The sequence below is a fragment of the Mizuhopecten yessoensis genome, unplaced genomic scaffold (assembly GCF_002113885.1).
Source record: "Mizuhopecten yessoensis strain PY_sf001 unplaced genomic scaffold, ASM211388v2 scaffold8393, whole genome shotgun sequence".
NCBI lineage: Eukaryota > Metazoa > Mollusca > Bivalvia > Pectinida > Pectinidae > Mizuhopecten > Mizuhopecten yessoensis.
In genome coordinates, this window is record NW_018407525.1 from 467,201 (window position 1) to 487,478 (window position 20,278).

The 20,278-nt window shown below is 34.7% G+C and overlaps 2 protein-coding genes across 2 annotated transcripts; both read right to left on the reverse strand.

Annotated features, from left to right (window-relative positions):
* Positions 1-2,149: 2,149 nt before the first annotated feature.
* LOC110455886 lies at positions 2,150-5,763 on the reverse strand. Its single transcript, XM_021506307.1, has 3 exons — positions 5,681-5,763; positions 4,126-4,320; positions 2,150-2,894 (listed from the first exon to the last, which is right to left on the reverse strand). Exons 2-3 carry the CDS (start codon positions 4,305-4,307, stop codon positions 2,696-2,698), a joined length of 381 nt encoding a protein of 126 aa, XP_021361982.1. The 5' UTR covers positions 4,308-4,320; positions 5,681-5,763; the 3' UTR covers positions 2,150-2,695.
* A 4,718-nt stretch (positions 5,764-10,481) lies between these two features.
* On the reverse strand, positions 10,482-13,987 carry LOC110455891. The gene is made up of 3 exons (XM_021506315.1): positions 13,790-13,987; positions 12,174-12,376; positions 10,482-10,786 (listed from the first exon to the last, which is right to left on the reverse strand). Exons 2-3 carry the CDS (start codon positions 12,353-12,355, stop codon positions 10,591-10,593), a joined length of 378 nt encoding a protein of 125 aa, XP_021361990.1. The 5' UTR covers positions 12,356-12,376; positions 13,790-13,987; the 3' UTR covers positions 10,482-10,590.
* Between the last annotated feature and the right edge of the window lie 6,291 nt (positions 13,988-20,278).

The window sequence follows — 20,278 nt, forward strand, 5'->3', positions numbered from 1 at the left end:
ACAATTATTTTCTTTATAAGTTTGAACCAAGATACATAGAATAATAGTATATGCATTGTAGATGAGAAGCAAACAAATACAAAAAAAACAACAAAAAAACCCAAACAGTTTGACTATTTTCACATGCTGAAACCAGGATATTAGGTGTTATGTACCATTGTACTGTTTTAGAAGAAGATATAGTAAAGAAAAAAAGTAATAAAGAGAGAGAGAGGGACAAGAAATAAGATTCTTTATTAAAAGCAAATGGAATTAATAACACATCTAGCAATGATTCAAAATCGTTTAAAAACACTTGTACTTCTTTACATTCCCATAATGCATGAACTATAGGTGCTGTGTCAGTTTAACAATGAAAATAATATGGACTATCAACAAGACCTATTTTATAAAGATATGAATTAGTAGTTAAAATATGTTGATTGATTCTAAATTGAAGTCACTGTAGTTTTGTGTTTTTACTAATTTTGAAGAGAATGGTATAGATTTTCTTCCATATCTCTGTGTTAAATTCAAATATTTCCTCCCACTTCTTTCTACCGGTAGATATTGTATTGTTTTGGCATAGAACATGGTAAAAGTCATTAGGGTTTTTTTTGTGTTTAAGAAAAAAATCTAATTAAGTCATAAGTCGTTGTTTACTTAAATCTTCCCTCCTTCCTCTCTCATTTGATGGTATAAGTATTATTAATCCACCGAAATTATCTCTGAGAAGCGTTGAAATCAGTGTGAACGTCTCTGGACAGTGGTGGTTACCAAGAATACAGAATGTCCGTCCGATCCCCAATACAACAGGAAACGAACGAGGGAATGGAGACGGAGGAATATGGCTTTTAGGACCTTGGCGTTGAGCTGACTGGTCATCTCACACCCTTCAAGTAAGCCTCCAGTACAAGATGAAGTTTACAATATAATTGAGGTAAACGTAAAACCAGTTTTTTATGAACTCTTTGCAGACTCCATAGGTCAAAAAGCTAGTTGTAGACCAGTGATACAACAGAACTCTATCGTCTGCTTCTCGCGTTCCATCTTATCTTGTATGGTCTCCAGGACCGTTCGGAAGTTGTGCGATCAGTGCCAACGTCGGTCCAAGAAGCGCGAATCAGTTGATTTGACAGGGGGAAAGGACGATCTGCCTCAAGAAATGTTTCTCTATTGTCTATTGAGTTATACTAAGAAGATCTTCACATTCTCAGGGATATCCGATTCCTTGTTCATGGTCACCGTTCCCCCAGTTAAGCTGATAAATACCAAGTCCAAACTATTTAAATTCCGTTACACAAGATTAAGGTATCAACAAACTTGTTACTTCATTACGTTAATCACAAATATTTGTATTGCTATTCACCACGTTGCTATTTGATGTTAAAACTGAAAACTGCATCCATAATAATATTGATAATGATTCATAAATTCAAAGAAGTTTTTTTTTTAAAGTTTGTATTTCTGATTTTCCTTTCACAGATTTTGTGAAACCTGATATGTGAAATTGTGTAATCAGACAGACCATTATTTGAGTAATTATTAGTATATAGTATATTAGATTTATGGTTTGAAATATGTAAATTAAACTTTTTATCGTAAATCATATCTCATTATTCCCCATTCTAAAAGTCGTGTGCCGCCTCTTGTGTGAAACCGTCGAAGGGAAACAACTCGCGTAAATGTCTGCGCAGAGACTCCTCAACAGGCTCTTACATCATGAAAACTGATTTAAATGGCGATTATTTTCATAAGCCCATCTTTACCTCGTTTTTCAGTTTTGGGGATCATAAACGAAATATCCAGTCATTTCTCTCTATTCCTGCATCAATTTACATTTACCCCAGCCAAAACAAGTAACTTTAATTCAAATGTATTCAAAGGCAGTTCACACGCTATCCTCCATGTCAGTTATTGCTGACGTCTTGTTATAATTTGAATTTGTCGTAGCTGGGTTTTTTCTTTAAATTTTTGTTAATGATTTTTCTCAATGAATAATAATTATTTACAATCTCGGTAACTTAATGAATAGATTGAGTAATAACAGAAAGAAAAGATGGAAATGTGTTATTTCCACCAACCCTTAGCCGTATCTGTATTTTCCGACCATCCATTCCAGTTATTTTGCCCAAGGTTGAACAAAACAAAAAGAACAAGTTCATCATTGTTATTTTTTTTATTTAAACGTTAAACTATGGAAAAATCCTGAGAAGGACGTTGAGTAATAAATGTCAGTTTACATAAAGATTATAAAGAATATATTGTAAATTTACACAAAGATTATAAACACTATATTGTATAATTATAACATAGAAGAATATATAATCTCGTTTATATATGAAATAGAACGTGACAATAAAATTGGCTACAATTAAAATGTATATAGATGTATCTTTGATTACGAAAATTTGATGTTAATATTTGTTCTTATTCTGATAACGCAATTTAAAAAAAAAAAAAAATGAAAATTACAGCGACATACAATGTAAGTAATTAAATACATTATAAAGACGTATTGATGTAGATTGGACTTGTAAATGGCACATTAAAGTGAATGTTGTGAAAGATAAAAAAAAAAGAAGATATGAAAATGAACAACAACATTACAATACAAATCATGCAAAGTAAGTATACGTATACACTAGGGTGACTACTAATAAAAGTAATATGTGATTTCAACAATCATCACAGAGGTTAAAGTCATCCGGGCACCTTATCCAAGGTAACGGAAGTAGAATAGCGCGAAAACGATGACGAAGCACACAAGGAATTTGTGTATGGTGTTGAAGAAGAACCAGGTGAAACTACGGTGGTTATGGACACAATGAGGCGCCTCCAGGGCAGCATACATCAAGGCAAAGAACAAGCTCAACACAACGCCGTCCTCCCATCGTCCGACTGGGTAAAATTGGCTGTAAAATTAAAAATTAAATCAATAATAAATGTTCAACGGAATGTGTTAATTCCATTCGTCAATTGTGAACCAGATATGATTGGCGATTCATTTGTGAGATTTCATGTTTAGCTTTGGCGCCGACGATAGGGCGCTAAGCCCCAGAGCGAAATAATGAAAAGACGAAACAAAGCAAAAAGACGAAAATAAAACGCCAACACTAAGGCGATATTCGACCCCAAACAAAATGACGTCATTTCGCCCTCTTCCTATCGTTCCTTTCTGCATTTAGATGTTGGTACTATTTCGGAAACGGTCTTTCATTCGCGCCAAAGCGAAATAAACGAACTGTAATGTATGAACCACACTAGCTCAGATACTAGGTATGGTTATCAAAACCTATACATTATTTATTTTCATCACCTGTCCTGATGTCGATTTGTCATTCAGATGATTGATAAAATATATGACATGTAACCGAGTAAAATCTGGTTTTCTAGTGCAAGTCGAGTGCTAAGATTCTGTTACATAATCCAAATCGAGACGAAAGCCGAGGTAGGGATGTTACATAATCTTAGCCCGAGACCGAGATATCCCGATCTCGCTCATTAACAGGTAATTTCAATTTCGCTAAAGAATACAAGTGTTCCGACTGGGGACTCAAATATTGCCTCTTAAAGCTACATTTGAATGTTTCCGCGTAAAAAATATAGTCCGTCCTTATAGTGAAGATAACGTATTTCACAGTTTAGATTATAATTTATCTACAGTATCAGGAATCGAACAACATCAAAACAATGCATATAAAGAAATAAAAGAATAATTATAATGCAGATTGTCATTTACGAGCCATTGACGTGTGAGAGAATAAAATGCTGTGTAAAAATCACGCGAATTGTCTCGTAAAGGTAGCGGACGGATTGGACGAGATTGAAACTCTCTGTCTGAGGTGCGAGAACGATAGAACTAAAGTGATGATGGTAACAGAATTAATCCATTGCTCTTCTGTTATTGAAGAAGCACCAGCATTATATTCTTATAATACTAAAATGTTAGAAGATGCTCAGTCACATGATTCATGTTGGCGAAATGGATTCGTATATTAATGAATGACCTTGAATAGCACGAACGCTTACTTCCAATGAGATATTTACAATATTTCATAAACCCGAGGAATAATTTAGGCTGAAGATGATATTCAAAATAGCTGAAACAGAAAAGCTGAATAGCAAAATGAAAAAAAAACTAACTCTGTGACGAATTTCAAGAGGACAACTAGAAGAGCGTCACAGACGAGGGCGGTGAGTAGGTATCTGTCGCCGGTTCTGTGTCCCCATGGCGACCGGTCGTTGTACCATAGTATGCTCACAACTTCCGCTAGTATCCCTGCTATCACCATAGCAATGCTAAACTGGATATGTAGATCCGCCATCTTGAAATATTTTCTGTTTAAAATGTAATATAAATACGAGTTAAAAATCCTGTTTGTTTGCTACACTGCTACTATCCTCGACACACCAAGGGTTATGTTCGCTGTGCAGAGAGCAAAACCTCTGGAGTGTCCAGGGTGCATTGATATCGGCTTCATTCTGTTGTACAAGTACCAGCTGCTAGACAGAACAAAGGATGACGAGGATGAAGACACCAAATTTTAAGATCTTTTCAGCTCCTAAATTGCAGAATTCCCATATTTAAATATATTCTTTATACACTGTAAGTTCATTATATCTAAACATAATGATGCGATGAGATTTCAATGTTGACAGTGTGTGCAAAACTATCTTTGGTGTGGGGAACGACTTTCTAAACACTTTGGTGTTCAGTTACATGAGGTGTGTTTAAGACAGCATTTATTTTCTTTTGTGAGGATATCTTTGTCATAATTAGAGCGATTTAGTCAATCGGGAGCCGTCGGCTTTTTCCGAATATGATAAAATAAAAGTATTTTCTCGTTTACCAAAAGTGCCGACGGTTCTTGATTGTGATTTACTAAGTTTGAAAATAAAACTATATTTATATACAAAAAAAATAAATCTTAAATTATACTATTAAGCGATATGGCACGGAATAAGTACGTGGTATAGATAATGGAATGGAATCCACAGTACGATCGACTTTTAATCCGCGTGTTAAATTAGATAATATAGGAAAAGTGAAACTTTCAAAGGGAGGCAACTCTTGTATCCCTGTCTCACATAAAGTGAATTTTAATTTGGTCACGCTATAAATAGCCACACAACATACGACGGCTACCTAAGCCATCACCTTTGACTGCTAGCGATTTAATAAGTTTTGAAAACATTATACAGGATACGGTAAATATGGAAACATCTTGAGCACAAACATTTTGGTTACGTATTTATCATGAGCAATCAACATATAACACTGATCAACCACATATGCAGATCGAACAGATCGGACAGGCACATGAGAAATCTATTCGGTCAGAAAATAAACATAGGGTTTTCACAGGAATATATATAAGGAAGTGGACCGGACCGATTCAATATTAAATAAAAAATTATTTGCAAATCCAAAGTTTACTTGAAAATGTAACCACTAAGCTATTCTACATGTTTGATACTATCTGCACGCATATTCACAGCAGAGGTAAACATTGTGTACGGTGTGTTTATTCACGACCAAGTGGTTATCTGCATTGTGACTAAGCGGTGTAAGTTCTACAATGGAATCGTATATATATAAGAACCATTTTGAGTCCTTATAATCAGTGAAATATACTTAAAATTTGGTTATAACACAAACCAATCGTACATGTTAACGATTTTTATAAATCAAGCTTACCTTTGACCCTGAGAGAGGAAGTGTCTTTTCAAAAATCTGCTGCCCGAACGTTTCTTGCGACTGATCGAGGTCACTAGCGTCCCGCCAACAAATGCTAACCAATCAGAATCCTTCTAGCTGTGGTATGTAAACAAAGGCGAAAGTACACGTCAGTGTACCTATTTAGTTTACGTGATACCATTGATACTATCGTTACTGGCTTGTGGCATTTTTCAAATGTACAATCCCTGTTTTTTCATGCAATAATTTACAAGTATATGTAATTGACATATGTTGATCCATTTACAGGTCTGTACCGCAATGCACGCGCGTACTTTATTACTATTATAACTTACAGAAATATATATGGGACTACTAGCTATATTTTTTCATATTAGTCATTCATAAAAATAAAATAATAAATAATACATGAAATGCCTACAAACATATATAATGTAAAGAGTGCTTGAAATGTCTGTCGACTTCAACTAAATTATAACTTTTCTCAACTACCTGATATCACGGACCTATATATCATCTAATTCCGTGGTAATATCAACTGATTGTATATTGTATACAATTAATATAAATTTATATACATAATTGTATCCGAAGGACCCGTTTTACATGAACAGATTATCTCAAGGACAACTGTTAAACATATTGGGGTATTTAATGTTAAGTAAGTAATGGTTGGTGATGAACAAATACATGCAACTTAATGATTGGGAATAAGCAAATTTGCACAATAAACGTTGTAATGTAGAACATAGTATCACATATATGTAATTTCTTTGTCGCCAAATGTCCGTTCTGGATTCATCGTCCTGTGTGAACTTTTACTTTCTTGATAGTAACACCCCTGCTTTTTCCCAACCTACAATGTTAACATGTCACAGCTGATTCGGTAAAGAAGGGCGTGTTCCTAGTATCATGAATTCTGTGGTAGATGTCGACTACTGACAGACAAACTTACAATACAGAGTTTCAAAAGATGCAGATTGATGAAGACTCTGGATAAATTTTATAGTCGCCATCCTGATCCCATTTGGACAAATAATTTTGCTTGTGTGATACGAAGTTCGATATTTCAATAATGCCCATACAAGGGTGGCCGGCTTGTTGTTTAGTTATCATTACTCCGGTTCTCGCTCTGAGGACGTGTATATTCTTGGTGGTGACCTAGTCTTACATGGATGGTTTAAGTAGAAGACGCTTACCCTTCTGAAACACCTGGTCTTATGCATCTTGTACAATTTCTTAGGCCTTAATGTATCTGAAACCTTCGTTTAAAGTTTGACTCATTGCTATTGATGCCACATCCGTATTATCCCTTTATAAAACAATACCGGGAAAAGTTCTACCACAAAGGTAAGGAGCGGTACATTTCCAATCACCATTTGTCCTCTAGCAGCCTCCATGACACAACCCATATTTGTTTCTAGTATGGATAAAATATGTGCAACTAAAGATACAATTTTGTTTTGTTTTATACGCTTGTTAATTATAACGTCCTTTAAGCGGAGCTATGCAAACTGAAGTTATTTGGATAATGTCACATATTATAGTGAAATTTATATCAATCAATACGTTTCTAAATGTAATGTCAAAACATCTGGCACCATATGTCATTAAATGCAAACAAAAAGAACTAACTAATTATTGTTATTATTTTAAATACGGTGGCCTAAGAAGTGTTTCTTCTGAAAGTAAACGGGGCACAATGAAACAAACTTTTGAATAGATGTTTAAAGCTACTCACTTGAACCCAGCAAATAACTATTCTTTTTTCTTTTCTAAAGCTTTTGAAAAGCTAGATCTAAGTGTGTTAATTGTCTAGTGTGCTAAAAAGGATGAGTCGTTTTTGATCCCTCGGTGGTTAATATTTCTTGGTTTAATGAGGCGTTAATAGCTTGTCCATAAGGTGTTTCAAATGTTTCAAACATACATTGTGTTCAAAATAACGATATATGTATATGTTCACGAAACAATCCACACGTACCTTCTTAACATGTACAAATTAACACTTTTTTTTTTTGTAATTGTTTATTTTTCGACGATTTTTTCATATTACATATAATCATGAAAAGAAACACACACACACACACACACAAACTTACAGAGCATACATGCTAACACGAGATAACTTAATAATCTACACATGCACAGGTATACATTATACAACCATCATATTCTGCATTTTTATTTATTTAAACATTTCCTCATTCTCCTACCCCTAGATGATACGAATAAATACTTGATATATATACAGTATATATGTGTGTATTAAACTTATTTATTCTGTGGGTATGTTATCATATCGCCTTGTGTCGCACACTTATAAATATTCGTAAAACAGTGTTTTTACCTAAAATGTCTGATCTCACGGATTTTGTAGGCTGGATTACTAGATCACTTAGAAACCTGGGATATAACAAATTATTTTGTGATACTATATATTTATCAAATTATGTAGTGTGAATCATGTGATTATAATTATCCACTTTAAACAGAACTAGACAATCTAGTCGTTTACCTTCATATTTGATATTTCGATGTGTTATTTTCTTCATATGCTTGTTGCAACAATAATTCCCAAGAGCTACTGTTCTCTGCCAGTTTATATGTATAGCAACTTATATAAAACTTCTTATATTTTTTTTATCTTCGCATGCATATCTAGTGGTATGTTTATGCACCATCTATAATCGAAATGTATGTGTTTTTGTATGTTGATTTTTATTCGTTATATCTGTGCATTTCATATTCTGAGGGTCATGGAGTTCCTATGTGATCAGAGTATTTCTATCTACACTTTGAATTAGTATGTTCTGTGTACATTCGTGTGTTTACTTTTGTACATTGAGATTTTCCTGTGTGTATATTGAATTAGTATGTTCAGTGTTTACTTTTGTACCTTGACATTTTCTGTTTATTTATAGAGGTGATACGCCTGACTGTACACCGAAGCACCGTGTATATTATTGACATTAATTGTAGCGTTGTGTATCTGTATTTATTTTACGAGAATGGCAGAATTCATCTGTATACCGTTATCATCACAGATGTGATACCATTACATAAATATCCTCTATGTTCCTTGGAAATGTAGGACTGTGCATGTACATGAAAATAGTGACTTTGAAAATTATGTTTTGTCTCTATATGAACATTTGGTAGTATATACTAGTAAAGCATTGTAAATCAATCGACATGATTTACAATATTTATATAATGGTCGTTTGTGAGTTTAGTTGCTATTTAAAGTAATTCATAGTGCCCGGTGTTCCTTTGCATTTTCTTAAACATGTGCCAATTTATACATTGAATGTCCTGAATCAAGAAACCTTTGCTTTAGAAAAGCCTTGTTCTCATGGATTGTCGGTGCTTTTATACTGACATTGTTATATTGACATCCCTTCTACTGTAACAATTGATACTGTATCTTAATGTATCTAGTATACGTCAGCTTAATCTAGGTTGGTATAAAGCCCTGTAACATCTGTTGTATTTTGTAGGAAATTTAATCTTCATTACATTAGAATAAGGCAGGAATTCAGATATCATTCCAGAAGATTTTACATGTTAGCATTCTGAATCTGCATTTTCACATGATGCAATCTTTCCAAGGTTGGTTGCAAAGTGATTGTATATATGTCCAGAAAGAGACTGAATACCAGCATTTACGTACAGGAACACGAAATATCATTTTAATCAAAAGAATTAAGCAAATCGTATATTTTTTTTATCCACGCTCGATATAACAGATTTTTCACACTAATTGCTTTTAATGTACGATGATGTCGGAGGCATGATCACAACCATCAATACCACATTTGGTGGGAAAAAAGTGGGGAGCGATACGCAAACTGAAATATATTTCTCAATTAGACTTCTATTCACAATAACGTATTCAACGGTCTATTGGTGATACAACTTTGGCAGTATTTTACAAGACATAAACCGTTACTGTTACAGACTTGCTTTGTAGATCAATTCGATTTCTACTACCACAGAAAAAACTCAGCTGACACGGTTTGGTATCAAATAGGCTAGATTCTGCATAGAAGTGAGACGCAAATATGTACAAAACTGTTAAAACTGTCCAAAACGAGGTAGGTAACTCAATATTATTATAAGTGATTTCATAACATCCTTTATTTCATTTTGGATTGTATGGTTGAGTTTTAATATGATTGAATTTGTACAAAAACATGGAAAAACGCTTTACCTTCTTCACTTTGGTGACGACGATAATGCTGAGTGAGGCTACCTTTCCATTTGTAGCTTGAATATTACGATTTGCGTTCATCTAGTCATTAGTACTCAAAACAAACCGTGTATGACATGAATGTTGCTGTCAACTTAACAAGTATGTGTGTATGTACATATTTATTTTCCAAAGATGAATTATATGTGTGTGTTCATCTTAAAACCCTTATCAACTCTGTTACTGCTCATTCAAAACATAATACATATAATCCGAAACCCTAACAATTACATTACCTTGAGCGTTTATCACATTTTGGACAATTTCAACACTTAATGTAGTCCTACTTTGCGTTTCAAAGAAACTTGCCTGGATAAAACCTGTTACTAGCAGTGATAACTGTATTTTATACAGACCACACACATAGTTAAGCTTGGTTTTTAAGTCGTTCAACTTGCTTAGTATCTACCCCTAATGATAATATGTTTACACATGTATGTGAAAATGGACATACTCTGGACAATAGTTGCCTAAGAAATGTTGACAGAGATATTATTTTTCTTGCATTTTGCAAGATAGAATTACGAGAGTAATTCAAAACAGCACACACCATTTGCATCTACACAATTTATTAATATCATTTAATGGAAACATGGCATCCAAACGTTTCATCCCTTCTACAAATGATGTGGATTTTTGACTAAATTTATCCTGCTGGCTGCTAGTACTTTTTAAAATTATGAAGCACAAACAATATGATAAATGACAACATAAACTTGTGAGCGACGTGATAAAGGAAGTAGGAGGCGCTGTAGGTATCGTACACATAGTGCGGTCCTTGTAATCCGGCATAGAACAGAGCCACCCACAAGCTCAATACTGCCATGTCTTCCCAACCTCGGCAGGTCCAATGGGCCCTTTGAATAAAATGAAACAGGTTTACATGAAAATATGAAATTTAAATATACGAATGGTTAAAAATAGCAATTGGTGCAATAGTATCATCTACAGCCAGGACAATGCTATAGTATAATGCGCTATTTTAGAATCTAAGGTATGTTTAGAAAGGGCGTCACCGTCATTTTGAAGTATGCATTGAAATTTAACGAACCGTGAGATACACACAAAGAGGAAGCGATACGTGATAACTACAGCTATAATGTTATATGATGACTACATGAAAAAGCGTCCCATATATAAAGATGTTGTTTCATGTGTGAGGAGTTGATGGTGTTTATGACATGTGTAAACCTTAAACACTGTCTACGTATTGAGAAAAACATAAATATATCAGCGGTTTACTTCATGTATTGTTCAACTATGTAATTTAAAAGTGTTGCAATATGCATCGCTTAGTGACACCATATAGAAAGTCAACTCTCATATGCTTTTTGGTTAATAATTAAACAGCAAATGTCATGATATTGCTAAGCATAATTAAATTAAACACCTTGTATAATCCTTAATAAAACAGCAAATAAGGACAGAAACACTGTAACCACTAATAAGAGGTATTGTTTTTCTCGCTTACATATGTCTTGCAATCCCTATATTTCATCATCTGGCAAGTGTTCGGCTTTGTCCTTTCATATAGAGTCATCATTGACATTACCTCAGTTTGCAACATGTCACTGTCATGGCTATGCCTTAATATACTGTGTCATGGGTCATTGCATAATATATCATTGGTCGTTATATAATATATCATTGGTCGTTATATACTGTGTCATGGCTATGCCTTAATATACTGTTACAATGGTCATTATATAATATATCATGGTTCGTTATACACTGTGACAATGGTCATTGTATAATATATCATGGTTTGTTATATACTGTGCCATGGGTCATTATATAATATATCATGGTTCGTTATATACTGTGTCATGGGTCATTATATGATATATCATGGTTCGTTATATACTGTGCCATGGGTCATTATATGATATATCATGGTTCGTTATATACTGTATCATGGTTCGTTATATACTGTGCCATGGGCCATTTTATGATATATCATGGTTCGTTATATAATATATCATGGTTCGTTATATACTGTGTCATTTTTCGTTATACACTGTGTCATGGTTCGTTATATACTGTGTCATGGTTCGTTATATACTGTGTCATGTTTCGTTATATACTGTGTCATTGGTCGTTATATACTGTGTCATGGTTCGTTATATACTTTGTCATGGTTCGTTATATACTGTGTGTTGGTTCGTTGTATACTGTGTCATGGTTCGTTATATACTTGGTCATGGTTCGTTATATACGGTGTCATGTTTATGTGCCTATACTTACTCTTTGATATATTTGAGGACGTAGACAATGATACAGTCACACAGGAGAGCGGGGATCAGGTACCTATGACCCATGTGGTTGAACCAAGGAGAGTAATGGGTATACCACATTAAGCTGAAAATCTCGGCGATGATCAACGCTATCACCATAGCAACGTTGAATTTCACTCTCACTTCCGCCATTTCGATATTTTTTTCTGTTATCTGAAAGGAACATACGATATGCTTTCATTCAATACATTGCATCAAATAAAGCACGTTAATTTAAGACAAATGTCACGACAAAATTAACTATCAGCAGTTAAACATGAAAGCAACACATATTATAATATATAATATATAACAGTGAAAACGGGGTGATTGTGTTTCGTTTATGATTTTTGATACAGGTATGCTTAAACTAATAAGGTTTTGCATAGAGTTTACTAATACCAATGGTGTTGCAAATGCACGTGTACTTAAACTTAACTGTTTTTGGTATAAGCTTGGTGTAGTAATCTTTTGACATTGATTAACTTTCTGCATTGACTAACAAAATCATTAAATAGCTGTTTTTTATCTCGTATTTATAGTACATGATATACTTACATTAATGGCGTAATGATGTTATGAATGCAGGTATGTTTAAACTAATGCTGTTAAGATTACAAAACATCGTCAATTGTGGGAATTGGATTTTATATATGTATATACATTGTACAATGTGTATAGCAACCGTTATCATTGTTTAATCAAATAGGGCCTTGTATAAATATTGATGTGCGTATTGGTAATGATATATTCCAGGTTGCCTGACTACATGTTATGGTTCGTTTATTTGAGGTAAACCTCGACTAGTTGTGATTTATGGTGTTTATTTATTGATGTACGATGTACATGTGTTTGTCTGTTCAATCACAAGAAGTTCTAGTATGTACACGTCTATCACAATAGAGGTCAGAGATCTTGGCAATGCTTAGCTTTTGAACAATCTTCAGCGTGTAAAACAACATGTAAATTGTGTTTTCTAGGCTCATTTAATTATTTGAATATCATTACAATAATATAAATACATGTATGAGAAATGTTAAAACTATTTATCAAACTACACGATTACCATGCATTAAGTCGGAGTCTTATGATTCCACAGAACCAGCATAAGTGCGATATGGTACCAAATCATAAATGTGATTTTGTACTTTTTGATTTATTCAGTGTAAAAAAAGTATTATCATTATATTTTATGAGAACATCGACGAACTAACAAGATTATAAACTATTTAACTAAGCAAATATGGTTTACAGTGACATTTTGTATTACTTTACAAATGTTGCATGGCCACAAAAACACATTATCCGGCAAACCAAGCATGACCAGTCATACACACTACATGGTGTAGGCACGACTACTTGTTCTAGTACATTGTACCACATAAGATAAAGCCACGACGGCAGTATCATTATAATCAATCATTCCTCTTCCGGCCAGTGTGCTGGCTCAAACTAGTGTGTACTACAAGTGGTGGTCGACAAAGTGTTAACGGCTAGCCATTCCAGCTTAGCTAACATTGATTAGTCTATTTATTGTTATTTTATATGTAACATATGTATACTTTTACTTTTCCATGCAATACTTACTCGTTTTATATCTTGGTCGTTGTACCTGCTGTAGACAAAGATTCAGCGCTCCAGTCTTTGTTTGTCAACAAACCTCGGTACCGTAAAATGAACACCAGATAGCTAGCTGCCCTTTCAGCCAATCAAGGGGGCTATTTTTCACGTCTCGCGGCGGTTTATTGAAGGGCGAGGCACACGAAGTTATTAATAGTGTAAATTGCCTCGGTTGGAAAAGCATTCAGTTAACGAGGTCAGGTGCCACGCCGATCGATGGGTAAAGCTGTCCTGTAAACACCCGATATTGGAGTACATTGTACATTGTTAGTCATAAATTATTTCTAGTGTTAAAGGAACTCGACATGGCAAGAATTTAAAACTTGCAGACTCTCATTTCAAATGTTATTTGAAAATACCTGTTGAGTACAATTGCCAATACTATTGTCGTTTTAAATACTTTTAAGTAAAATTACATTTGTCTTAAAATGTTAACCAAACATTTCCGGAGGGATAATTCAAACTATAAATTAATAGAACAAAAACCAATTCAAACCTGGTTTTATGGTCGTTTGGAGTATACTCTGTCCCAAAACTGGAGATCGTAGTTTTAACGTATCGATTATATAGATAACTAGCTTGAATACCTGTGTGTGCCAAACAATTTAACTTCCCACACAATATTTGATCAACAAAGTCCTGCCGCGATAATTGGCCTCCGTTAGACTATTATTGACACAAACATAATCATTTGAATCACAAACTAGTTTCGAAGAGATATATTATAACACGTGTAAGTGTAGAAGGACGCGTATATCCGGTATTGTGTATGAGTTAGGGTGGGCATGTACTCTATTAATAACACTCGTAAACAACAATGATAAAATGTTCACTGCATGCAAAGTACACATGTATAACGTATCAAATTAATTATAATATAATAATATGCAACATCTATATAGCGCCCTTTACTATTTTCAAAATTGCTTTACAACACATGGAAAAAAGTATTCCTACAGTGACAGTTAAAAATGTAGCAGTTAAAAAAAGCATAGAAATCAGTCCCTTTACCAGACACATAGATCTAATAATTTAGCCCCCTGAAATCAATCGTTTCTGATTGTACAATGTTGTTTTTCACGTCCAATGAATGTGTTTAAAATGCATTTTGTTTATAAAACTGTTTTACTTCACAATATAGCTGTAAGTTTTTATATATTGTGTTGCATAGATGATGACCAAACCTTGTATGTACCAGGTATATATAAATTGGTTTTTAATGCATATACTTTCTGTTGATATGTATATTAAATGTTCATTTTAGGGGAACTAAAGGTGAAATCTGCACTTGGCGGGAGTAGAGTGATGTGAGACTTGTTATGAGAGGGAAAGTCATTATTGAAGGTCTTCTAGAAAGTGGTGATAAAAGCCAGGGAATTTCTCTGCCTACACTAGATGTAATTAAGCTCATATTGGTAATCTATCCACACAAAGGAATGATGACATACTGTGTTTGAAATCTACTAATAGTGCATTTCAGTGACTAATCAGTCCATTTGTACTGGCCTCAGGACGGTCTTTCTGTGGCTGTACAAGTTTTCTAGGGTTTTCATCATGTCAAACTGTTTACTTGATGTAGGAAGTGAGTCCAAAATGTGTAGTGATGTGATATGAGTATTGAAATTTTCCTTGGCCAATAAAATGATGGGAAAATGAACAAAACATAACTTGTTGTTTATTATCTACAAAAAAAACTAGTATTGAATATAGGAATAACATTTTCTGTGCCTTAACTAAAATGCCTGTTTTGTTTTCTGAAAATGATGTTTAACAAATATTTGAGAAAAACAATCACTAAATTAAAACAGTAAGATTTTGAAGTTTTTCATTCAAATGCTAGAACAAGTGACCTCATCAACCTTAAATATTTACATGGGGAAAATCTGAGGCTAAGTATACCAGTATTTTCAACTAAAATAGAATGTACTGTACTGAGTGGTTGGGTGGTAAAGTGGTAGCGCACTTGCCTTTCACCAAGGCGGCCGGGTTCAATTCCTCAATCGGACGTACGTGAACAGATATGGGGTCACCTGCCCGATCACGTTGGTTTTCTCTGGGTACCCAGTTCCCTCCAATAATCCCCCCCCCCCCCCCCCNTGATTTTTTTTATCTTCGTTGCACTTTTAGATATAATCTCTTTAATACATTAAAAACTCGTTGAGCTGGGCATGACTCACATTCAAAGTGGCGACGTAAAAGACAGTGACCACGCTTGCAACGTCAAAACTCGCACCACTTTATTTCATGTACGGTCATTCCAAAACTCGCACTCATGTATGTCATGGTCATTACAATGTGGTATAGATTTGTGAATACTGATTCAAGTTGATGTTGTAAACATATTTTTGTCACAGCTATAACCGGAAGAAAACGGTAGAGATGTTAGTCTACAAAGTTCAAAAGTACAGAAATATTATTTGTACCATGGTCATCGATATAAGCCTATTTGTTTTACATTTCAGTATAACTGTATGACTTAATAACATATTCAATTATTTCCATTTAAATGCTCTGGAATTTCCCTTTACAATCATGCTTAAACTTCTGGAGTGAAGCCAGACATAAGCAGTTAAAATTAATATACATATGTTACCCGCCGGTATCAATCTTAAAAGTAACGTTAGAAACAATGACGTTGTAAGCCACGTCAGAAGTCATATAGCCTACTTCTATGTATGACGTATCTTTAAAGTGGCGTCAAATCATCAAATATTGACGGACTGACATGTTTTTTTATATCATTTTGATCAGAAATGTCTCTAGATTTCAAAATCATAAAAATCACAAAATTGATTTCTTACTACTTAAGGACCCTAATCCCAGCCGGCGGCTCATAATATATAATTATGTACAATTTGTTTTCGACGGTAATAGTTTCAACTCTGCATTCCTGGTAGCAGATGTCTGCATTTCCTTCATGCAAAGATATTTATTAAGGTGACATTTACTCTATGGAACATCAACCGTTTGGCAAATTCTAAGTTTCAGCACCAGCGTATGTTAAGTTGCTCCAAGCGTGAATGACCGAAAGCATCGCCACATAACACGTTTTGTTCAGTTTAGTAAGTCTTAATGGACTCGATTCGAACACAATGTTTATACCCCAGACCGGCCAACAGCGTCTGACATCCCGACAAAAAGGACACCACATAAGTTCAATTGCCTTCTGTTTTCAAAGGTCAGATTTGATTGCTTGAAGTCTTCCTTGACTCGGGTTAATCATTGCATTAACCATGCGATGCCATTCGCGTACGAACAGCATCCGACCGCAGCGCGGTTTTGGTCCTAGTTCGTCCTGGTTTAGGACCACGTTACAATGAAGCGACGACAACAAGGTGCCGCAGTTACCTACTTAAGGGAAGGTCCGATTTCCTGTTCACAGGCGGCTTCAGGTTTAATTTGGTGAGTAGTGATGGTCGTCAGGGGGATTACTTTCATATTGGAAAGAGATTCAACGCCGCTCACAGGGTGGGGAAAGAATTATGTGTTGTTGCATTATGATGCCGCGCTTGGTAACCCGTCGTTTGCACCGTCATCACAAAGCTCACGTGCGCGTTCTTCCATGATATGCCGTTTCTTTTGACCTACTTTTTAAAGAGCATACGTGGGACGAGATAACATTTAGTTGACGTCGTTTCAAAAGCTATCACTGATACTCCAACATAAGTGTACGACTGAAAGGCCACCCATCAGGCAGTCTTCTGCAACATGGTGAATTTATCGAGGCGTCGATGCCGAACGTACATTTATGCTAATGGTGAACATTTGCGTTATTGATTGTGTAATCTCTGTTATTGATAACTTCCATTGTCCAAGCATTCCCATGATAAGAACGAATATAAATAAACCACAAGAATACTAATTCCCATCTGTGTGTGTGTGTGTGTGTGTATGTGCCCAGAAAAGAATAAATAACAAAGATTAAAGCGTTGCAATAGGTACAGCAGTCAATGTTTATCTCAACTGAAGGCACCCTTAGTTTTGTTTGCTTGTACCTGATAACAGTACCATTCAGGTATGCAAACACTTCTATATAGTTACGTTGTTCCCCGTGTTGCCATTGACGCGCAGTATTTTTGAGAGTTTATCTCAGGGCATTTCTGGATACATTTTCTTTCTAGTTGTTTGTGTCACGTTGACGATACTTGTGCATTGAGGAAAGAAATGAAATCACATCCGCAAAGTTGGATCATTTAGACTTGACCTTCTAGTTCTTGCCTTGTATGGATCTCCTCATGTTCCAGATGATAACTGAGATAATCCTGATATTACACATCCTTGTTTGACTACTCTTTACATTGAATCACAGACTGTCTTCTCAATCTTCTTTAAAGCAAAATAATTATCTTTATAAAATGATTTCACGACTCTAAAAAGTTTGAAAGTACACCCATTCCCCTTTGTGATTGTCTGAAAGCTGTCTATATGTCTAAAAACGACTTTTCTAAGTTCATTCGACTAATTGCAAATTGATGTTCCGGAGAATGAAAATTTGCTAAAAAAGCATCCCTTCAGAAATCCAGTCAGTTCCTCTCCCACTTTCCTTACTTCATCCAGTGTTTAACTCTAATTCTAATTTCCCCAAGAATCTGGCTTCGATCTACTTTCAGTAATTTCTCAATATCGTCTGTTTAGCAAGATGTCCATTCTTCAAATTATTGACCTATTTGTGTGTTCCGTTCGTCTTTCAGGCCACAGGGTAGTAGCCCCTGTTGATGGAGTTTTTAGTCCCTGAGATTTGCGGTTACCTTAATGGCCACAGCTATCTCTTTTGAATTGTACTCCTCTGAACTTTGACATTCATAGATTAAGGTGATTTACGCACCTGTCCCTTCTGTTTCAGCAGTATAATTTAGACAATTTGGATTTCCAACTTTCTGACGAGTCCTAGAAGGAGGAACAGCTGTACGATGCAATGAAATCAGTTTTACCATACTGTATATATTATGAAGGTGCAGTCGCCTGTATATCTGTTACATTCATATTTCTACCAAACTGCTCTTTAACACTGCCTTCATCATTTTCCTAGTTTTCAGCTCTCAACGTTTCACTCCATCCGATTTTGTTCGCTCAGTTTTGTTGATCTTTTCATGACCACAACTCGGTCGTCTCCATTACTCTTTTGAAATCCATGGTTTCTTTACATTTTTCATACGAGATTTCGATATGGGTCCATATGAAATACTCTACTTCATTGTTAACGTCAATTATGTCTTCATTTTAAAATTTCCTGGCGGATGTTTTGACTTTTTAGAGGAAAGATCTAAACCACACATCATAATGTGTTGAAAGCTGAGGTAGAATCGAGGATGTCCACAATCGTTTTGTATGAATACTCTTGATTTATATTTAGCAGTGATTTTTTTGTTTAAAAACTTCATGATCCGAATACAAACCATTTAGTTTTATAAACGCAGCATTTATGTAGTAGCTAATTTTGACAAACATTACAGAGAAAAAATTATGTATGCAAAATAATTTATTTCATATCTACAGCACATCTTTTTAAAAGTGCACTTATACAACAATCACAATTTATCTGACCAAGATGCAAAATATAAATGTGAGCTTAGATTATACATACAGCCAAAAGCCCCGCACGATTGAGGCACTGACACGTGAACAAGACTGTCAAGAGTTGTGATCAGTGCTTCCAAGAGGCTGTTGGTACTGGCATTACCCAACTTTGTTCTCCTCTTGTTCTTCTTGAGGAATTTTGCCAATACTGAAACTTTGCCCAATAAATGTGTCTGTATAAAAAAATTAATGACAGCCACATGACAAAGAGTAGATCATTACTTTGCAAAGGAATCTTACACGAACAAGATTTGAGATAGCAATCAAGATCTTCCAACATTTTTCAGCAAACCCCAAATGCAGAAAATGCAATGCATAGCACGTTATATTTACCAGACTGATACAGGTGTAACTATCACTATTTTACTTTTTCACTTTGAAAAGTAGCACTTATAATGTACTGGTTTTCACACACCAATGAATCTAGTTAGTACAAATGTAAGTCCCAAATTAAATCAAAATTTTCAAACAGCATTCTCCTTCTATATTCAAGCCTACACGAATATCACATCGGTTATTTTGTATAAGGAGCAAGGCCATCATACTTTAACAAGCATAATGTAACAAACTAAAAGTAACAAATTTACAACAACAATACATCACTACAAATATGAATAAAATATTAATGTGAAATAAATAATGAATGTTTGGACATGAACAGCCTACTGTGTGTTTAACATAATTAGTGTTGTTTTTTTTTTGTAGCTAAAAAAATTATTCCAGCGATAAAAATGAAAATGCAAACTTTTTGTAATAATAAACAAGAATGATATCCCCATGAAAATAAAAAGAACAAAAATATATTGATGGAAAACAGCAGATGATGAATGTTGCTAGGAATGTATTAAGACACAGTGGACTCTGTGTAAACCAGACTTT

Bases quoted from the DNA above. Each gene is read 5' to 3' on its own strand.
- LOC110455891 (XM_021506315.1), bottom strand. From the start codon at position 12,355: ATGGCGGAAGTGAGAGTGAAATTCAACGTTGCTATGGTGATAGCGTTG. The intron at 10,787-12,173 runs GTAAGTATAGGC...TTTTATTCAAAG, and splicing joins GTCCTCAAATATATCAAAGA to GGCCCATTGGACCTGCCGAG.
- LOC110455886 (XM_021506307.1), bottom strand. From the start codon at position 4,307: ATGGCGGATCTACATATCCAGTTTAGCATTGCTATGGTGATAGCAGGG. The intron at 2,895-4,125 runs GTTAGTTTTTTT...TTAATTTTACAG, and splicing joins CTCTTGAAATTCGTCACAGA to CCAATTTTACCCAGTCGGAC.